The following is a 20,730-nucleotide window of genomic DNA, read 5'->3' on the forward strand; positions in this document are numbered from 1 at the left end:
CTGTTGAAGTGGCATATGAATGCTTTAGTAGGAGTGTCACCAGTGTTGTTATAACCATCTTGTTCCCATATTGTGGAAAGGCAAGGTAAATGTGTTAGAATTGTGCATACTCCAGCACAAGGGTAGCCAACGTGGTGCGCTCCACATGTTCCTGGACCTGGACTACAACTCCCATCAGCCCATAGTGAGCATGCCCAATGGCCTGGGCTTCTGGGAGTTGCACCATGTTGACTACCTCTGCTCCAACAATTGTTTTTAATCCTGCATAAATGTAGCACCATCAATGAGCATTGTGCTTTACATCAAGGGACAGGCAGATTTCAGGATTGCAGGATCTACTTTGAGCAGTGAGCTCCACCAACCAGGCTTGATGCAAAACAGTAGCTGAGGGTATTAGAGTGCACCCCATGTGTCATGCTGTGGAATAACCTTATCCAAGTATTAATCTACATCTGTGTGGTGGCAGATCAGAGATCCTAATGCAGAACTAAAAACAAAACAAAAACAGCATCAAGGCCTGCTCAAAAGCAACCAATTTATACTCCCATTTCATAGGCTAGGAACACTGAGACTATGTAATGATTAAACAAAGAAACCAACAAAGAAACTAACTTGCAATTTTATGAAACAGAAAGTTGTTCCAGCACCCTTAAGCATAAAGTTCCAGTTTAAGGGAAGGCAACAGTGAGGCTCAAAGAATAGAGAGCTTGTCTATGAGTCAGACTAGTAAGATTGCATAGTAGTGTGTCTTAGTTGTTGCTCTTGTTAAACGACTTGGGCTCAGGGGGAAACTGCTTGTGATCTACTGCAAATTGCCCAGAGATCTTCCAGTAGATTTTGATGTAGCTCCTGCCCTCCCCTACCAAAAAGAAAAATCCCTACCTGAAAGAACTAAGCTGATGCTATATGAGAGAATCTTCCCCTAGTTTGGCCTCTCCCATTAAAGTGGCTGTGATGAAGAGAACCAGGATATTGTCTCTGTGGATTTATCTGGCACAAATGAGTACCAATTACAGTGTTTACTCACCACTGGGGGTTTAAGCCATCATTTTGTCTAATTATGGTGTGAATGGCACACTGAAAAAAGCCATCCTTCTTTAAAGAACAAATCCCCCAGGAAATCCTTAAAACCTTGAATACCAATTATAAAACAGTTCCCAGCCTGCCCATCGGAGAAATATGTGCCAACCCAGGATCACCTTTGTCCCCAGGTCTATGTGAGCATCACTTGAGCATAAACAAGGGTCCTCCAGATTGGTTCCCCCTCCCCTGTGTATTTTGCAACATGTTATTGATGCAAATAATAGTTTATTAGAGATAGATTTATACTGGATCATCCACACACCATTCTGCTTTATTAGTTGTTCCATGTTGCTTCTCCAAAGCTGTTTCATTATTGCTGTCTGATGGGTCACCATCTATTTATTTATTGAATTTATATCCCTCCCTTCCTCCCCAAGGAGCCCAGGGTGGCAAATAGATACACAATTTAGAAGCAAAGACAAAGTAAAACATTATAAAACTATCAGATCAGGTCTAAAAATGATTACAATTAAAAACATTGAAAGGGAGTTATCATTAAAAAAACATTCTTCCATTCCATGATCTTGCCATTGCCAGGAACAGTATTCCTCAACCTCCAAATGCCTGGGTAACAGGAATATTTCCACATTCCTACTGAACATCAATAATGATGGAGACAAGTGCACCTCACTAGTGAGGGTATACCACAACTGGGAAACCACATCTGAAAAGGCCCTGTCATATAGGTCAGTGGCAATGCACATTTCATTCTGCAGAAAATCTGCCCTGCAATAGAGTACAACCAACAGTTCAATGGTAATTTACCTTTACCTGGTTAAGAAGCCTCCAGAATCTTCAGTGAAAAGGTTCAGGTAGCCTGTACTCCTGGAGGGCTCCTGTCAGGCAGAGTGGACATGCCTGTGCAACATTTCCTTATTATCCATTATTTATTTAGAGCATTTGCTTCCCACTCTTTGGCTGAAAGTGGCTTAAAAAAAGGTAAAGGACCCCTGACTGTTAAGTCCAGTCACAAATGACTTTCAGATTGCGGCACTCATCTCGCTTTATTGGCCGAGGGAGCTGACGTTTGTCCGCAGACAGTTTTTCCTGGTCATGTGGCCAGCATGACTAAGCCGCTTCTGGCAAACCAGAGCAGTGCACGGAAACGCCTTTTATCTTCCCGTGGGGGTGGTACCTATTTATCTACTTGCACTTTGATGTGCTTTCGAAGTGCTAGGTTGGCAGGAGCTGGGACCGAGCAACGCGAGCTTATCCCGTCGTGGGGATTCAAACTGCCAACCTTCCAATTGGCAAGCCCAAGAGGCTCAGTGGTTTAGGCCACAGAGCCACCCACATCCCTGTCAAAAGTGGCTTACATGCACTCAATTAAAGCAAGACAGACCCTCCCCTGAAGGCTTTTTTATTTTATTTTTTCAAAAGACAAAGAAGGGAATAGAGGTAGGAAGGGAAGAGGGGTGGAATCAAACTCGGGAATGAATTCTTCAACAGCTGTTGAACACAGTTAACGGGGTGTGGTCCTTGATAGTGCTGGTGCCCCAGTAAAGATGATGGAACGAGCCTTCTGCTTCCAATCTCCACCACCAGTGACGGACTGTTTCTTCATGCCGCCCAGGGCAATAAGACAGATTGGAAGGACACATGCCTATTGTGTTCTCCTCACACCACCCTGCCAGTGTCCCCTAGAAAAATGTGTCTGGGTCCATCACCCCAGCAGCCCCCCCCAAGCTACACCCCTGTCTTCTCTCTGCTGGGGGACAAAGCTAACCTGCTGCCTTGGGTACAGCCTCTTCCTACCCAGGACTCACTTTTAAATCAAGCATGTATTTGAGGACCCATTTCTTTTTTCTTTTTAAACCAAGTGTTTGTATGGTGGTAGTGCTGTTCTTGCAACCCACCTTACTTCAGGTCACTCCCTAGTAGTGGCCCCAACCTACCAGTTGAAGACCAGTGCAGTAGATGTTGCCATCTTGTCTGTCCCTAGTGCTGAAGTAAGATTCAGCTTCCAGCTTGGTTGGTTTCTGTCTGTGAGCACAACCTTATACTTCCTCTTAGGCAGAAAAATAGTGTGTTGAACCTAAGTGAAATGATCCAGAAGGCCTGCAAACGCCATCTTGGTAGTCAGCATAACCCCAAAAACTAATGAGTAGTTGTGGCAAGAATGAGGTCATATATGTCTATGTCTCCTTGCTTTGATATATGCTAACTGGCTTGCTTTGATACTATGCTTTTCTGTGCTGTGTTGTGCTGTGCTATACTATGCTTATCTTAGGATGCTGGGCTCTAGGCCTAGAGAGGGGAAATGTTTTGGGTAGCTGCCACCTATGACCTCACAAACTAGGTGTGATGAGAGATTCTGGGCACACTGAGGTATCCTTTTCTGTGCATAAAGGATTTATGAATGTTTGCTTGGGTGTGGACAAGTGATGATGACCTCTCATTATTACAGTGCATCCTGCATCTGTAAAGGCAGTGAGGCTCCTTTCTGCCTTACTCAGAAAATACACCTGACACCCTCTTACAATTCTCCACCCACCTACTCCCCCTCCTGCCCAGATTGGTTAAAACTTCCCTGTTGAACGAAATCCAAACCTTGCTGCCCATTTCTGATTGTTTGATTCCTTTTGTGGGGTAGTAAGAGTGAGAGCTGGACCATAAAGAAGGCCGATTGCCGAAGAATTGACGCTTTTGAATTATGGTGCTGGAGGAGACTCTTGAGAGTCCCATGGACTGCAAGAAGATCAAACACATCCATTCTTAAGGAAATCAGCCCTGAGTGCTCACTGGAAGGACAGATCGTGAAGCTGAGGCTCCAATACTTTGGCCACCTCATGAGAAGAGAAGACTCACTGGAAAAGACCCTGATGCTGGGAAAGATGGAGGGCACAAGGAGAAGGGGACGTCAGAGGACGAGATGGTTAGATAGTGTTCTCGAAGCTACAAACATGAATCTGACCAAACTGCGGGTGGCAGTGGAAGACAGAAGTGCCTGGCGTGCTCTGGTCCATGGGGTCACGAAGAGTCGGACACGACTGAACGACTAAACAACAACAACAATTTAAATTATATTTTAAGCTGCCCTGAGTGACTCCAAATGCATTGGAAGGGCCAGGGCGAGGTGTGTGTATGAGTGTCTACATTTTGCAAATAAAGAATTGATAGAAATGAACAACAACAACAAACTGTCCCAAAGAAAAGGTGAATGTTCTTTGGAACCACATGGTGGATTCCCAATGTAAGGATATTCCCACCCTATCACCTCCTTGGAATATACATAAAAGACTGGACTGAATAATGGACCTTGCCCATATACAGATCAAGGGGCAATATTGGTCCAGGTGCCTGGAGTACTTGGTTGACTTTTCATCCCAACCTGACATTCCCCAGCGTGGTGTTTCGAAGGCTCACAGTATGCAGTGACCAACCTCCCCTAATTCACTAAAGGACACAATACGTTAGACAGGAAAATATGGATATTTATAATGATAAATAGGATTGTAATTTCTGACAATGTTAAGTATTAATCCTGCATACAATATATAGTTTAATATACAGTCAGGTTTTTTAAAATTTACAATGGGGGGGGGGAAATCTCACAGGAAATTCTCTGATGGTTACAGTATATGAAAAAGAACTCATTGTGCTGAACACCTGCATGCAAAGCAGATACGATGGCCTTGGCTTTCTTTCAGTGCTTTGAAGACCGAGCTTAAGTTGCACAGAGATAATTGCTTATCAAAAGGGTTGCATAAAGCTGGTGCTATGGATATAAATAGGAGCAGCTGTATTCTAGTAGTCTCCCACCCCATACACAATATTAGCCCAAACTCCCAAGGGAAAAGTAACACCACATCAAGAATGAACCACGTGTGTGTATTAAAAATAGTGGTTGAGGGGAAATTAGCATTTAAAGGCAAACCTGCCTCATTCAGATTTTCCAGAACAATAAGCAAACCCAGTCATCTCTGAATTTTGCAATGCAGATCTCCAGACAAGTAATGTTGTACAAAACTGCGTATATTGCAGCAAAGTGTGCATGACAATGCAAATATTAGTAAAAAATAATATACACAAACATATTAATTTAGGGAAAACTGCTTTGCAAAAAAAAAAAAGTGTATTGGGCAAAATTGTATACAAATGTGTATATTGGGAGAAATTCCCACTAAAATGCTGGTGAATTTACTGTATTTAAAAAATACAGTAAATAAATCACAAACTAATATGGACATGTGGAGAACCAAAAAAAATGAGAAACTGGGAGGAGAAACTGAAATGGACAGATTCACCCATCTTTTGTTTGAAAGCAAAACAAAACACACCATCATTTCCAGAGCATTGGATGAAACATGGTCTTGTTATTGTCATAAGCAAGAGTGTATGTATGACTGCTAATTTTAGCGTGGCTCAGGTTTGGGGAATTTGCACTTCATGGAGAGAGGGGAATTGGCAGATGAATGCTATATAGTAGAATACCCTCTGGGATTTTATTTCTAGGCTAGATTGCAAAATGGAGCTGAGATTAGTTCATGTCCCTGAAATGTTACACACCTAACACAGATGGCTTTGCAGATATCACCTTCTAATGAAAAAAAAAAAACAAAGCGGACTGCGTTAGCTGATTAGTTAGTGTAATTCATAAGCACACAGCTATACAGATGGATTCTGTTGCTGCGTAAGCTTCAGTTGCTCACTCTGAAAGAACATTTAAAAGAGATATGCTTGTATATTGGCAATAATGCCTCTCCTCACCTGCTAAGAATAACCTCCTGAGTGCTGCCCCCCAAGACCCATTATAGTTGAAAGACTTTTCTCCACCTTGTATATTCATTTATTTGGCAGTGTCAAATTTCCAGGGTAGGCATTGTTGGGTGCTTATCAGGCCCCATTTCCCAGAAGGGACCCCATTGCCCACTTTTAGAGTCCGCAGGCTCTCCTCCTCTCCTTTTTGCAGTCACTGCCCATTCACCTTGTTCAGCTTGCTTGCCAGCAAGAGGTGACTAGTCTTGCACTTTGATGTCGCATTGTGTTTTAATTTTTTGGAAGCTGCCTAGAGTGGTTGGGGTAACCCTGTCAAAGGGGTGGCATATAAACAAATAAATTATTATTACTACTACTACTACTACTATTCCCTGTGACTGTTTTTATGAACAAGGGCCACACAAAAGAACACATGGACAGGGAGTTGCAGCAGTAGCAAGGAGGAACGCCAGCTGTGGGGGCAGAAGGGGCTTCAGCTCCCTTAATATTTCTAGCCAGGAGGCTGAGCCTCCCCCCCCAAAAAAAAAAATATTGAGGGGGCCGCCATCCGCTGCTGCCCCCAAGCGAGCGTTCACACCCAGCCTCAGCTGTGCTCCTGAGCCAGGTCTGACCTGGGCGGCAGAGAGAAGCAGGAGCATTGTAGCTGTTTATTGTTTCCAGTATCAGAGGTGGCATGCCAAGAGGGTGGGTTGGGGTGGGGATCACAAGTGTGGAGAGTGCTGTTGTGCTCATGTCCTGCTCATGGGCTTCCCATTGGCTGGCTACTATGAGAATTGGGTGCTGGATTAGATGGGTCCTTAGTTTTATCCAGCAGGGCTGTCCTTTCAGAGGAAACCACAAGGCATCAGTTGGTACCATAGTCACATCGAAAGCCAAGAGGCCTCAAAGATTTGGGGAAGGAACCTGAAATAGAGGGAATAGTATCCAGATGGATTAAAGAAACGGTGTATTTTAGCATTATTATTTTTCAGTTGGAGCCAGTGCAGGTTGCCCAACTCATTGATAGATTGGCAAATTAGTGTCCAAAAGTGTGAATGTTATTTTTGCCAATCCAGAGATCCTAGTGCATAGGACACATACACAGCAGTTCCTGTTAATTTTAGTGGAACAAACTAATCTATCCAATGGGGATTGGCTCCTGCAGTTTAAGTGAACCAGGAACTCATTCTTTAGAGTTGTTCTGGTCTTGGAACAGAATGCTGTACTGGAATGTGTATATTGCAGGAACGCTAGATTTTGCAAATCACTTGAGAGAGAAAGATTTAGGACTTCCTTGCTTTCCTGTGGTGAGCCATGCAGAATTACCAAGCCACTGTTCATGTTAGCAGAGACAGAATCTCTTTGGGTGCAAAGATGACCTTCAAGAATACATCACTCACACTTTAGTTCCTGTATTATGCACTGGTTCTGGTTATAACCAAGAAAAGCTATGAAGCTATATAGTATTTAATCTTGTGGTTAATGCTTATATTGCTTCTCATGCTCTACTGAAAAATTCTCCTGCATTTCTCCCAAGAAATTGCATTAAAAAGAATCTGTGGGGAGATTTGTTTTGTTTTTGTTGCACTTACCTTCAAGGTGGCCTAGAGTTGTTTGTGAGTGTGCTTTATATCACTCTACAAATCATCTCCCCAGTAGTCTGTGCTCTGCAGCCTTCCTGGGTGCCCTTCCTGACAACGCCATGACATCATCAGCTGGGCTTTTCTTAAGGTGTGGGAAGGTGAGGAGGTTGCCCACTGTGCACCTGACAACTGGTTTTTTTAAAGTGAAGTCTTTGTACTTTTAAAGAAATCAGTGTGGAAAGGTTAAAAAGGAAATATATCTCTTAGAAATAAAATCTGTAAGCACAGCAGTCTCAGGTACTCAGTAATAGTTTTCCTAGGTTTCCCATGCTTCAATTTAAACCCAGAAATAAGTCATGAAGTACCGTATTTTTTGCTGTATAAGACTCACTTTTTCCCTCCTAAAAAGTAAGGGGAAATGTGTGTGCTTCTTATGGAGCAAATGCAGGCTGTGCAGGTATCCCAGAAGCCAGAACAGCAAAAGGGATTGCTGCTTTCACTGTGCAGGGATTCCTCTTGCTGTTCTGGCTTCTGAAATTCAGAATTTTTTTTTTTCTTGTTTTCCTCCTCCAAAAACTAGGTGCGTCTTGTGGTCTGGCGCATCTTATAGAGCGAAAAATATGGTAGTTTCTCCCATGGTGCTCTTTCAGAAACACAGGCAGCTAGGGAGGCTGCAGAAGCACCGAGAAGTGTTTATTGGAATGAAATGCTCCCATACCACCCAAGGGTGTCTCAATTCTACAGCTACCAGAATTCTGAAGAAGTGCTCAAGTGTCCTGAGAATGAGGCAGATAAACCTGCAACCTCTTTCACAGAGGGAGAAATAGGCAAACAGGTTTTGATACAGTGCTAGTTCCTTCTATTGCTTTTATTCATCGTTAAGTCCAGGAGTCCTCTATTTTCTCCTGCAAAAAAACCAGTCACCTGGGCTGTTTTGGAGAGCTCTTACCAGTCCAGAACGATGAGTACAGGGCCAGATTATACCAGCTCATTATAAAGCAGCTCCATATGTCTATATGTAGGTTGTTTGAAACCAAACGTCACAGCACATGCTGCCTACAGCTCTTAGTGTCAAGCTAAGATACTTGTCTTGCCATTTCCAAGGCAAACTGAATTCTATGTAGAATCACTGAGTTGGAAAGGACCTCAAAGGCCATCCAGGCCAACCTTCTGCCAGTGCATCCCTCAAGGCTGTCCAGAACTTCCACTCCACACGCTCCACCATATGAAATTGGTTTCTCATCGCAGACAATCTTTTTTTGCAACCAGTTGCTTCCCAGCCTCCAGCCCACTAAGTACTGGGGATCCTGCCATGCATTTCAACATCTGTAAACTGCTGGATGTTCTCGGTGCTCTCTGGAGATGTGGTAATAGGGGAGATGACGTGTTTCAGACGCAGGAGCATGGTGAAAAGTAGAATGAGTAGGATGGCCAGTAGGGTCAGAAACAACCCTACATACATATACAAGTTGGAGTATTTATCTGCATTTGCCACTCCTGTAGCCAGGGTTGGGGGTGGGTGGGCACGACCAGTAAGATTTCCACGGAATCTGAAATAGACCTCAGTCATTTCTTACTCAGGCCTTTTCCATTTTCTCTGTTCACTCATGAATTCCTTACTTCTTCTTTGATAGTGTCTTAAAGATTAGATTAGGAGGTAATTCATGCATCAATATTGGATGGGCTGAAGTCTTTGCCTTGTATAGAGGAATAGTTCTCATCAGAGGGTCATCTTCTCACATGGCTTTGCCTAAGGAAATGGCAGAATCAATCAAAGGTTCCCTCTGGGTGGTGGGTTTTTTCTACTTTTAAAAAAACCTTCCTGGCTGAAAAATATTTGTGTTCTCTTCAGTAAGGAATAAACGTCTCAATGGAGTTTGTGGGGTAAGGATCTCCTACCAACAGTGTCACCCAATGGCTCACAGATCCATGAGTTACCTTGCAAAAGTCTGCTTTAGTTACTTTTGGAAGCAGACTCCTGTCTTCACTAGAAGGCAAACATCAGTGACTATATTCAGAAGAACTAGAGTCTGGTCTTTTTCCACTTCCCACCTTCAGATGACCAAAATGACAGCAGTACCAGTAGCCAACATGATATTTCTATAAAGATATAAAAAGACAGAGAGAGAGACTATATTATTAAGCAAACTTTCACATAATCTTTTTGATTGTAGAGAATCTCTTGGTAATAAAAGGAAAAATTACTGTGTTGCCAAAATCTGTACTCGCAGTTTCTCATAAGTTCTCTTCCTCTGTAAATAAGGCTTCAATTTATCTGCTTCATTATCACAGTAATTTTTAAATTCCTTTAGAACTTCCTTCAGCCTTGTGTTTTGAGCTTCCCTTATCACTGCAATGTGGCCAAAGGCTAAATATTTATCCAGTTCTCTGCAGGTTCCCATGCTGTCCACAGTTCCTGATCTGAGAAAAATATCTAGGAGGAGTTTTCTCAGGGTATTTTTCCCATGAGCTTTGACTGAAGCATGAGCACCCTAGGAAAGCCTGTTTAGCGCAGACAAAAGGAGGGATGATTTGCAGAATAAAAGGGTTGCATCCAACCAAGTTCTCAGAGTAGGCCTGCTGAATTTAATGTCCTTAATTTAGCAGTCTCCATTAACTTCAGTAGTCTACTCTGAATAGGGCTAGCATGAGATACAACCCAAATAAATGGCACTTGCATGCACCTCTCAGCCGCCTCAGCAATAACAGAAGCACACCCAAAACCCTATACCCAGTCCCTTAAAATTTTACTGATTCCCACCCCCACCCCCCACCCCGTTGGATGCAATTTCTTCTCCCATTAATTGGTGGAAAATCAGGGGCAAGATTTATTGTTTACTTTTTGTTTTAAAGGTAAAGGACCCCTGACCATTAGGTCCAGTCGTGGCCGACTCTGGGGTTGCGGCGCTCATCTTGCTTTATTGGCCGAGGGAGCTGGCGTGCAGCTTCCGGGTCATGTGGCCAGCATGACTAAGCTGCTTCTGGTGAACCAAAGCAGCGCACGGAAACGCCATTTACCTTCCCGCCGGAGCGGTACCTATTTATCTATTTGCACTTTGACATGCTTTCGAACTGCTAGGTTGGCAGGAGCAGGGACCAAGCAACGGGAGCTCACCCCATCACAGGGATTCGAACCCCCGACCTTCTGATCGGCAAGTCCTAGGCTCTGTGGTTTAACCCACAGCGCCACCTGCGCCCCTCTTTTTCTTTTGCACTGCACTAATTAAAAGATATAGGTTGGCTGGCCAGATTCCAGTTCACACTTGAAAATGAGCACATGTAGGAGGGATGGGATCACACCCATTGTCCTTGCTCTTGCACTCTTATGTGTATTCATCACACATATAAACTGTTCTGTGTGTAGGCTCCATACAAATGGTCTATTGCCACTGTCATACCGATGGAACCCATGGATGTACAGTCTGTACATGTATAAGCTTTTCCAGATGTTTTTATGAATGTCTGTAGGAAGCAGGAGCAAAGATGTGCTACCGAGGAGTTCAGCCTTGCCGTCGTTTTAAAAATGCTCTTGAAGGTTAAGCCCAGACTTGGGACACAAAGAACAAAGTTATAGTTTGAACTTGTGACCCTCCTTAGCGCATAAACCAGGAGTGAGTCTTGGCAGTAATACATGAGAACTCCTGTACGTAATAGTACTTTGATTATTTTCCTGGTCTATACCACAGTTAAGTCATCCAAAGCACAATCTTAATTACCTAATCTAGCCCTGCCAGAGAAAACTCAATTTGCCTTATTTAACACACTGTTAAACACATTGTATATGCACGGAGTCAGCCATCAGCATCCTTAAGCATTCTTCAAGGCGTGGCTCCTACAGCTCAGGTAGAGAGTACTATACTGTGTCTACTCTCTGAGATCTAGCAGTGTACTAGATATCTAAGGACTTGCATAGATAATTGAATTACTGTCTAGAACATGCACATTAAAATGGCATAAATAAGTGTACCCATTTAAATATGGTGATCAGACTACAAATCACACAGAAGTTAAGTAGAGATAGCAAACGGGCTCTGCAACAAAAGTTTGCAGTATTGCTCCCTAACAGGAGCGTGCTTGAGTCCTTTTCAGAGTTGCAGCCAGCCATGCCTTTCTCCATCATACCGCAGCTGTGATGGGCTCAAGCCAGCTCATTCACAGTCCTCTACACCTTAGCTGCCACTGAAAATGATTAGTTGACATTAGGTGGTTGTTGTGGTTGTGGTTGTTGTTGTTGTTGTTGTTGTTGTTGTTGTTTCAGTACTTCTGCAAACTTCAAGGTTCCCTTGAGCATCCTGGTGTCTCCCTCTTGTTTCTCCTTACTAGCAAAGGGGTACCGAGTTTACTATTGGAGGAAGCAATTGGATCCTATTGAATATCATGACATGGGTTGCCATGATATGGAGAGGTTAAATGTGATTGCAAGGTTCAGGTGTTCTTGTACATTATAAGCACATATATCAATAGAGTAAGTAAGGTAAATACATTGGTAAGCATAGGTAAGAGCCAGTGTGATGTACTGGTTAAAGGGTTAAACTAGGTCCAGGGTTCAAATTTCCACTTAGCCATGAAACTCACTGGGTGATCTTGGGCCAGCCACTGCCTCTCAGACTCACCTACCTCACAGGGTTGGTGTGGGAATTAAATGGGGGGGGGGGGGAGAACCACCTTGAGCTCTTTGGAGAAAAAGGTGGCATATAAATGCAATGAATAAAAAAAAAGAAATTAGAGGAACTAAGATGAGAGGGAGGGGATGAGTTTGGAATGCTGATAGCAGTGATTGGTTGGGAGTTTTGAAAGGGAGTTTGAATACTAGTCTGAGAGGGTTTGGAGTCGAGTTGAGAGTTGAGTTGACAGCGGAGTTGCATTTGGGGGTGGGTGGTAGACTGTGTGAGAGTTGGTGGCGGATGTGAAGCAGCGTTAGTCATCTAATATAGTATCAGTATTATAGTAGCTACTGTTGTATATAAAATAAAGCAACAAATAAGATAAACAGATTGAAACTATGTGCTTATGTACAATCCTCAATCGTACAGCCATTGTTTATGATTCCTCTTCCATAAATTAATTGCTTAATACCACATGCCTCATACTTTGCCAACATTAGGGGAATTATTATTATTATTATACCCCACCCACTTATTCGGATAAATATAATTTGGGGTGGAAGCAGGTTATAGAGTTACCCATAAGAAACACAGCTCAGAGCCATACGTCTTGTTAAGAGTGAGAAGTGGTACAGGGTAGTTTTGGGTGGTGGCAGAGCACCCCCTGGCAGAGGAGGGTGTGTGGCATGACAGTGGTGACAGCCACCTCTCTTGTCTTCTGCAGCTCTTTCTGCTGTAAAAGGCAGAGTTCACATCAAATCCTAACAAACCATTTTTGGTAATGAAATAATATGCGTCACAGATGTTACTTCTGAAAATTAGGTGGCATTATGCTAAAGTTATTAACCTGAAGTTCATGTGTAATAATCAATTACGAAACAAGAGCCCCAAATTAATGAGCCTCTACAAGGCACTTCTAATAAATGGAAGAGATTAAGGAGTGGAGATAATTCAATGAGGCTGGGAGTTTAGCATGGATGCCTGTGGTTCATTTTATGCTCCAGTCTTAAGAGTAGTTGCTCAGTTCCTTGCAAGGGAAGAACCTGATTTGCTCACAAAACTATGTGTGTGCATGGACTTCCTGCCTTGTCTTCTGTGTCAGGGAATGCTCTGTGATGAGGGCAAGAGGGAATCTTCATGCAGAACACCTCCTGACTTGTAGAAGATTATAAGGAATGCCACAGGGGAGGCTTTGCACATACAGATCAAATAAATTATGGGGGAGTCAAATCGATTTGAATGAATAGACCCAGCTGAAAAGTCTGTGCATGCTTCCTTGCACAAGGGCTTTCTTGTTTTCTTTTGCCGAAGAGCCCATTTCTTTGCGTACAATAGAGTTTCTTTTTGTGAACAGTAAAGTTCTTGTAGGGAGCATGGTAGGGCTACAGACAAACCCACGCTGCAAATGTTCTTTTCTGCAGAGGAATCAACTAGATCAGAAGGGCCAGGGGCAGAATCCATAAGGGTGCTGGATCCATCTGTTAAGAGTTTGGGTGTAATCCTTGACGCCTCCCTTTCCATGGAGGCACAGGTTACAGCAAGAGCTAAGGCGACATTTTTCCATCTTTGCCACATTAAGCAGTTGGTCCCTTACCTTTCCCGCCCCGACCTGGCCACAGTGATCCATGCGGCGGTCACCTCCAGGCTTGCCTACTGTAATTCGCTCTATGCGGGGCTGCCCTTGAAACTGTCCCAGAAACTCCAGCGGGTGCAGAATGCTGCAGCGAGGCTCCTCATGTGGTCCCTGCCATGGGAGCATATTCACCCAGTGCTTTACCAGTTGCACTGGCTCCTGGTGGAGTATAGGATCAGGTTCAAGGTGTTGGTCTTGACCTTTAAAGCCCTTTGTGGCTTAGGGCCCTCATATTTACAGGGCCACCTCTCCTGGTCTGCCCCGCAGAGGACCTTAAGGTCCATGAATAACCATAGTTTAGAGGTCCTGGGCCCTAAGGAAGTCAGATCCTCCACCAGGGCCAGGGCCTTTTCAGTGACGGCTCCGACCTGGTGGAATGCTCTGTCCCATGAGACTAGGGCCCTTCAGGATTTAACCTCCTTCCGTCGGGCCTGTAAGACAGAGCTATTCTGCCCGGCTTTTAATTTGAACTCAGCCTGATCTTTTATTTCCCTTCTCTTTCCTCCCCCTCCCCTTTTATGAAGATTACCCGCTCTGAGACCCCACAGCTAATTCTCCCCTGGCCTCCTCACTGGCCCAAGTAGGACCAATTCAGCCAGCTAGCCCTGGGGATGATCTAATGCTTATTTCCCCTAAACTGATTTCTGAATTTTGAATTTTATTGTTATTCATGTTTTTATACTGTATTTTATGCTGCTTTTACAATTAAGTGTTTTAAATTTGTTCTTAGGGGCCCTGAGCCCAGTTTTTCAACCAGGAAGGGTGGGGTATAAAAAAAAAATATTATTATTATTATTATTGGTGACCCTGTCACCAATCCTGAGCCAGAGGCAGAGTCTGTTAACCAGAAGTGCCTTGACCCACAGACACTCGCCTTGGGACCCCCCTGAGCCAGATCTTCCAAGGACTGTATAGCCAAATGTCCTACTTTGCATGAGGAGTGAGGAGTCCAAGTGTTGCTGGACTCCAAGTCCCATCATGCTTGACCCATCATGCTGGTCATTCTGGGGCTGATGGGAGTATTTATTTATTTATTTATTTACTTATTGTTTCCGTTTATAGACCATTTGCTGCCAGAAGATCTTGAAGTATTTTATGGTGAATAAAACACACACACATTCTAGCAGTCCCAGTGTTGAACTCGGAAGAGATCCAGGTTCAGATCCTCACTCAGTTATGAATCTCACTGGGTAACCTTGGGCCAGCGACCTTCTCTCAGTTTAATTAACCTCATGGGCTTGTGAGGATAAAAGAGGAAGAACCATGAATACTACTACAACATGACACCTTTATCCCATATTCGAAGATTTGTAGATCCTTCCGCAAAAGTACTCCTCAGTTAAGCAACTCACTGGATGCCTAACTCTATAGTGAGAATGCAGAACCTGCAACCCTCCAGCTGTTGCTAGATTCCAACTCCCATCATCCCCAAATGTTGGCCACACTGGCTGGGGCTAAAGGGAGTTGGAGGCTTCCTTCAACATCTTCTGGAGGGTGGCAGGTTGTCCACAACTCTAAAAAGCTTTAAAAAGATCACAATTTCCTGTGCTCCTGAGCTAATTGCCCCTAAATGCCCCTACATACAAGTGAAGAGGGGAGATATGATTCCTGCATTGCAGGGTGCTGTACCCTTGGAGTCCCTTCCAACTCTACAATTCAATTTATTTATCCCCAGCTCTAGAGATTGAATAACAAGACTCTTCTTGTTAGCTAAGCAACTGCAGTAAACATCTTTCTTGCGGTTACAAACAAGTCAGCCTATCTTGTCTTATTTTCACCAAGCACAAACAAATTAACCATCTTTTTAAAAGGATCACTTTTAGCATTTTAGGTTACCTCAGATTGGGATGATTTTTACAGTGGACAGCATAGTATTATTGTGAATATTTGTGGGGCTAGAAATTAAGTTGGTACTGCTTGCAGAAAAAGTTAGTCAAAACACTCTGCTGCTGTAGCATTTAGTGTGTTTTTGAAGGCCGCCTGTTCCCAAAACAAGCTGGGCTTAATCTGACTACTGAAATCAATACTTTTGCTTAGCTCATTTGTAGCACACATAATCTCTTTACTTCCCCCTGAAAAAGCACAGACACTGAGAAAATTGATACCTCAATGCATGCTTTAAAAAAAACAACACACACCATCAATTGGAAGTACTAGCTTTCCTTTTTTTGTTGGCAGATAGTCTATTTTCTCCTTTCATATCAAATGCATAAAATAGCACATTCTTCTAACTAAGCCTTGGCACAGAGATAAAAACAGTTGGATTTTGACAAGTGCAGCCAATTACCTTTCATCGTAAGCAGGAGCAGAGGAGTGACCCCTCAAGACACCTCCTTGGTAGGTGTACCCTAGACTGCTTTCTGCAAGGTGTCCTGGAAGCATCCCCTCTAAGGTGCAGGTGCTTTGGAAGAAAAAGAGAGCAGCTGTTGTTTTGTCGCTTGAGCTGGAAGACTAGGCTTTCCAAGGAGAAAGTACACTTTCCTCTCGTCTCCTTTACACGCCAGGGTTTTGCATTGTGACAGGCAGAGGGGCGCTGCTTAATTCCTTAGACGCTAGTTGATGGTCCTGCTCTCACTGTGCTGCTGATGGTTTTCCTGCACGGATGAGACAGATCCATATATCTTCTGGACGGCTGAACCACAGCAGCCTCTGTCAAACGTCTCTCTCGCTCTCACTCTCCTCCTTTTGCTTCTATAGGCAACAGACACAGTAAGCTGGGAAAGGTATCTCTCCAAGCGCAGCTATGCTTCATCAGTAGGGAGAGAGAGAGGTGGAAAAAAAAGAAAGCTGCCAACAACACTAGTAGCAAAGTTTCTATAAGCCTTTTTTAATTCCTTCCATGCTGCAGGCTGGTTCTTTTCCCTCTAGGCAGCCAGCCACAAAGCAGAGGCTTAGATTTGAAGGCAATGATCACTCTCTCATTATGATTTCTTTTATAAAAACAAAACAAAAAAGAAGTTTTAAAAAAACATTTTGTAGGATTGGAAGCATTCTTTTTAAATATATAGTCAAACAAGGCATGTAAATCAAGATGTTTTTCAGGGTTCCACCCCCACCCCCAGGGCTTTGGAAACCTTCAAAATAAAGTAAGTGCAATACATCACAGCCAATGATATTCGTGCCATATAACTTGCAAGTTTCCTCCCCTTCTGTTTGTATGCAGACACATTTGACAGAATGAAATCCTGGTTGCTTTCAGGTGTAGAACCATTTTCAGCTTTGGGGTTCCCAGTTCGCTGCTATAGCATGCAACTGGGTCAGTAGGAAACACCCTGGGGAAACATTAACAGACCAAAAATGCCTACTACATGTAGACACCTATCTGGACACAACCCATTGGCCTGGTTTTGGGGAGGGGAGTTCAGAAAAGACTGGCCCAAGGTATTTTGCTGCATGAGAGAAGGGGAAACAAGTAGGGCATGGTGGCTCTGGGAGTTGGCAACGGACCCTGGCAGGACCCTCTGCAGGAGCCCAATGATGCTGACCATCAGTTGGAGGATGCAGGAGACAGACAAGGAGAGGAAGGGAGGAATGATCCTTGAATGTTCTGAAATGACATTACATATACATGCAGATGGGTTAGTGTGGTGTAGTGGTTAAGAGCGGTGGACTCGTAATCTGGGGAACCGGGTTCGCTTCCCCGCTCCTCCACATGCAGCTGCTGGGTGACCTTGGGCCAGTCACACTTCTCTGAAGTCTCTCAGCCCCACTCACCTCACAGAGTGTTTGTTGTGGGGGAGGAAGGGAAAGGAGACTGTTAGCCGCTTTGAGACTCCTTAAAGGGAGTGAAAGGCGGGATATCAAATCCAAACTCTTCTTCTCTTCTTCTTCTTCTTCTATGGGAAATGAAAAATCCAAGGATTGCATTTGATAAAAGGCCAGAGCTCAGAGGCCAGAGCATCTGCTCTGCATGCAGAAAGACCCTGCTGTCATTCACTATGGACAATACAGGGCTAGGCAGACCAAGAGTCTGACTCCATTTGTTCCTATGAAATACAACATGGTATCCCCTCCTATTCTATGTGCAAAATTGAACCAGACTGGCACTAGAATCTTATTTCAACACTGGCAAAATGTGATAATGATATCCCACATCACAACTGAGCGCAGCAGGCTAGCAGTAGCTTAGGGGACTCAGGAAGAATGGTTAGGGGCTGCTGCCACTTCTAGCATCTATTGCCTGAGGTAGGTGCCTCATCTTGCCTAAGAGTAGGACCAGACCTGCTTTCAGAAGTAAGTGACTGGTACAGGCTCAGCCCAAACGTCCTGCAGAGAGCAGGCGCACCGAAGCACTGTGTGATGTCCTACGTAAGAGACTCGTTGCTCCCCGTTTTATTGGGAACTAGTTGAGATTTGGGTGGTATCATGATGCCTGAGGTATTCCTGTTAACATGCAAAAGAAAAGAAAAAAGTTATCTCACAGAAATCAGAAAGTAAAAATGATGCACTTGAGGTAACAAAGGAAGAAAATGCATTCTGTACAAAAGTGACACATAATGACCATTTTACATTAAAAACAGACCAATCCGGGAGTTCTTGTTCACAGTAGGCAATATATTTCCCACAGTAAAAACAGAGCAGCTCATTGGAAGCTAGTCATATCACCTGATTCAAAATCTCTCTTCATCATCAGCCCAATTGTCAGCAATCCATATTTCATATGGTAGGTGCTTCTACAAGTATTTATCATATATTTATTACATTTACATCTCACCATTTATCCAGGGAGCTCAAGGTGGCATGCATGGTACTTCCTCCCCCACATCTTACCCTCACAACAACCCTGTGAGGTAGGTTAGGCTGAGAGAGAGCCCCAAGTTAGCTGGTGAGTTTCATGGCTGAGTGGGGATTTGAATGATGGTCTCCTAAGTACCCAACACTGGTTCTCATTCAGTGTGGTAGCCATCCTGTAGCTTCCCAGTGTTGGCAAAAATAAACCACTCCTCAGAATTTATTCATTTTTTAAAACTACGACATTTTTCAGAAGATTGACTGTCATCAACAGGCAACCTTTGGAAATGATTTTTGTTCACTCACAGATTCAGTTCAGTGGTTGGATGGCTTTTTAGAGCTCACAGATTCCTCAAGGAACAAAGCGTGCCAGCTGATATGTTTGGTCTTTTGGGTGTCCATCTGTCATATTCTCTCTCTCTGAATATAATCAGCCTTTCCTGGTGAATTTTTGTTGCCATTGCTGACAGACCTGTATGGTGATTCAGGAGCAGGAATACTTCAGCACCCACTTACAGCCAGTAAGTTTGTTGAAAGATAAGTACCATTCTTCTTTCCTTAATTCAGCTGCAAACCCACAGTTTCTACCCACAATGATAGATTTGTGAGTTCCAGAAGCCTTCAGTTGTGTTTTCCTGGACATAGAAGTAGAAACAGGGTAGCCACCTGTCCTAACATATGGAGGACAGTCCTTTATTTCCACAAAGTGGTTTAAAGGAGTAACTGTAAGCCACACCATGAGACACTGTAAGACTCACCAGGAGGTGATCTGACCATGACACAGGAACTGGTTTAAAGTCCCCCACCCTCAGACCACCTTCTCCCTGCCTGCTTGAGAAAATGAAATCCAGAGTGTGCTAAGTTACATATACAGCTCTGATGAAATATTGGGATGTTCCCATGATTGTCCTGAGCTACTCCAAACAATATGGCATTGGTGTGAATGTTGACATCTCCCAAGACAAACAGTCCTCCTTAGTAAATTATTTTATTGAGTTTTGGAAAACAAAATGAACATAGAACAATGTAGACAAAGTACATTAAAGCAATGTCTATAACCTCACTTGAGGTGGTACTACAAAAGTTCATATTGCAGAATATCAGAGGAAGTATGCAGTGAGTCAGAATATAAGAGAATTTAGAGTGTGTGTCCAATATAATGGGTTCCAGTGTGGTGTAGTGGTTCAGAGCGGTGGGCATGTAATATGGTGAACCTGGTTCGATTCCCCGCTCCTCCACATGCAGCTGCTGGGTGATCTTGGGCTAGTCACACTTCTCTGAAGTGTCTCAGCCCCACTCACCTCACAGAGTGTTTGTTGTGGGGGAGGAAGGGAAAGGAGATTGTTAGCCACTTTGAGACTCCTTAGGGTATTGATAAAGCGGGATATCAAATCCAAACTCTTCTTCTTCTTATAAGCAAAATTTATTAGGCAGAATTTTGGCTATTTAGATATACCCTCCACAGTCTAACCTGACACATTGAAGGTTGTAGTAAATGTCCGTCCTTATTTTATTTAATTATTTCATTTCATAAAATTTATACACTGCTTGATTTTAAACAAATAAACTCAAAGCAGTTTACAGAAAGTGATTCTTATCCTTGTTATAAGAAATAAAAGGCCGGAATATTGCATCAAATTTCTCTTTTTTTAGTTATTCCTCAAACCACATGATTCTGGTAAGCTACTCTTTCGGACAATGCCATGTTTTGTCCAGACAGCCTCTTATAGAAAGTCCAGCCAAATTCCAGTGACTGGCTATCTCCAATTGTGATGCTGCCAGCAGAAGAACCACCAGATCAGGTTGGCTTAGCTGAGGGTCATCAGGAGATCAAATAATTAAAAGCTCTAGTGCTGGATCTGTTAGAATAATACTGCCTGTGATATCTGATTTTTTGTGCAAATACTGCCACCCAGAAGTAACACTAACAGTCTTGATGTCTTTAGCACCATGCCTGAGATCACCTCCATCACTTGTACAAGAAGGCTGTTGAGCATGAGGAGCACTAACTGATCCCATGGCAATAAATAGGCATCTGAAAGTATCCCCAAAGACTGCACTGTCACAGTTGTAACCTTATTGGGTTCTACAAAAAAGAAACCCAGGCATCGCTCATTTATCTGGCAGAGTGCTGACGAGATTGCAAAATATTGCAATCAGATACATATGCTCACACTGTTTGTTGCAAATTGTTTTTTATGCTTTGTTAATGTATTTCCCCACCTTCTGAGCAGGGCTCAGGCACCGCACTCTGCACCTTCAAATACAGCAGTCAGCATAGCTGCAATTCACTGAGGTATCTGTCTTTGGCCTCTCTTGCTCTACTCTTTCAATGGTTTTGTTTTACAATCTCACACAAAAGCAGAGCCTCAAATGTTTGTTTGGGAGGCTTCTTTTG

General features: G+C 43.4%; 1 protein-coding gene and 1 long non-coding RNA gene across 2 annotated transcripts in view; both read right to left on the reverse strand.

Annotated features, from left to right (window-relative positions):
- LOC310669724 overlaps positions 1-20,730 on the reverse strand; it is a 550,125-nt gene that overhangs the window by 37,681 nt on the left and 491,714 nt on the right. The gene's annotated exons all lie outside the window — the stretch shown is intronic.
- On the reverse strand, positions 8,028-16,652 carry SERTM2 (serine rich and transmembrane domain containing 2). Its single transcript, XM_083424162.1, has 2 exons — positions 15,889-16,652; positions 8,028-9,464 (listed from the first exon to the last, which is right to left on the reverse strand). The coding sequence occupies exon 2, from the start codon at positions 8,932-8,934 to the stop codon at positions 8,656-8,658; it is 279 nt and encodes a 92-aa protein (XP_083280288.1). The 5' UTR covers positions 8,935-9,464; positions 15,889-16,652; the 3' UTR covers positions 8,028-8,655.

The sequence above is a fragment of the Podarcis tiliguerta genome (assembly GCF_965153285.1).
Source record: "Podarcis tiliguerta genome assembly, chromosome: Z".
In the NCBI taxonomy this organism is placed as follows: Eukaryota; Metazoa; Chordata; class Lepidosauria; order Squamata; family Lacertidae; genus Podarcis; species Podarcis tiliguerta.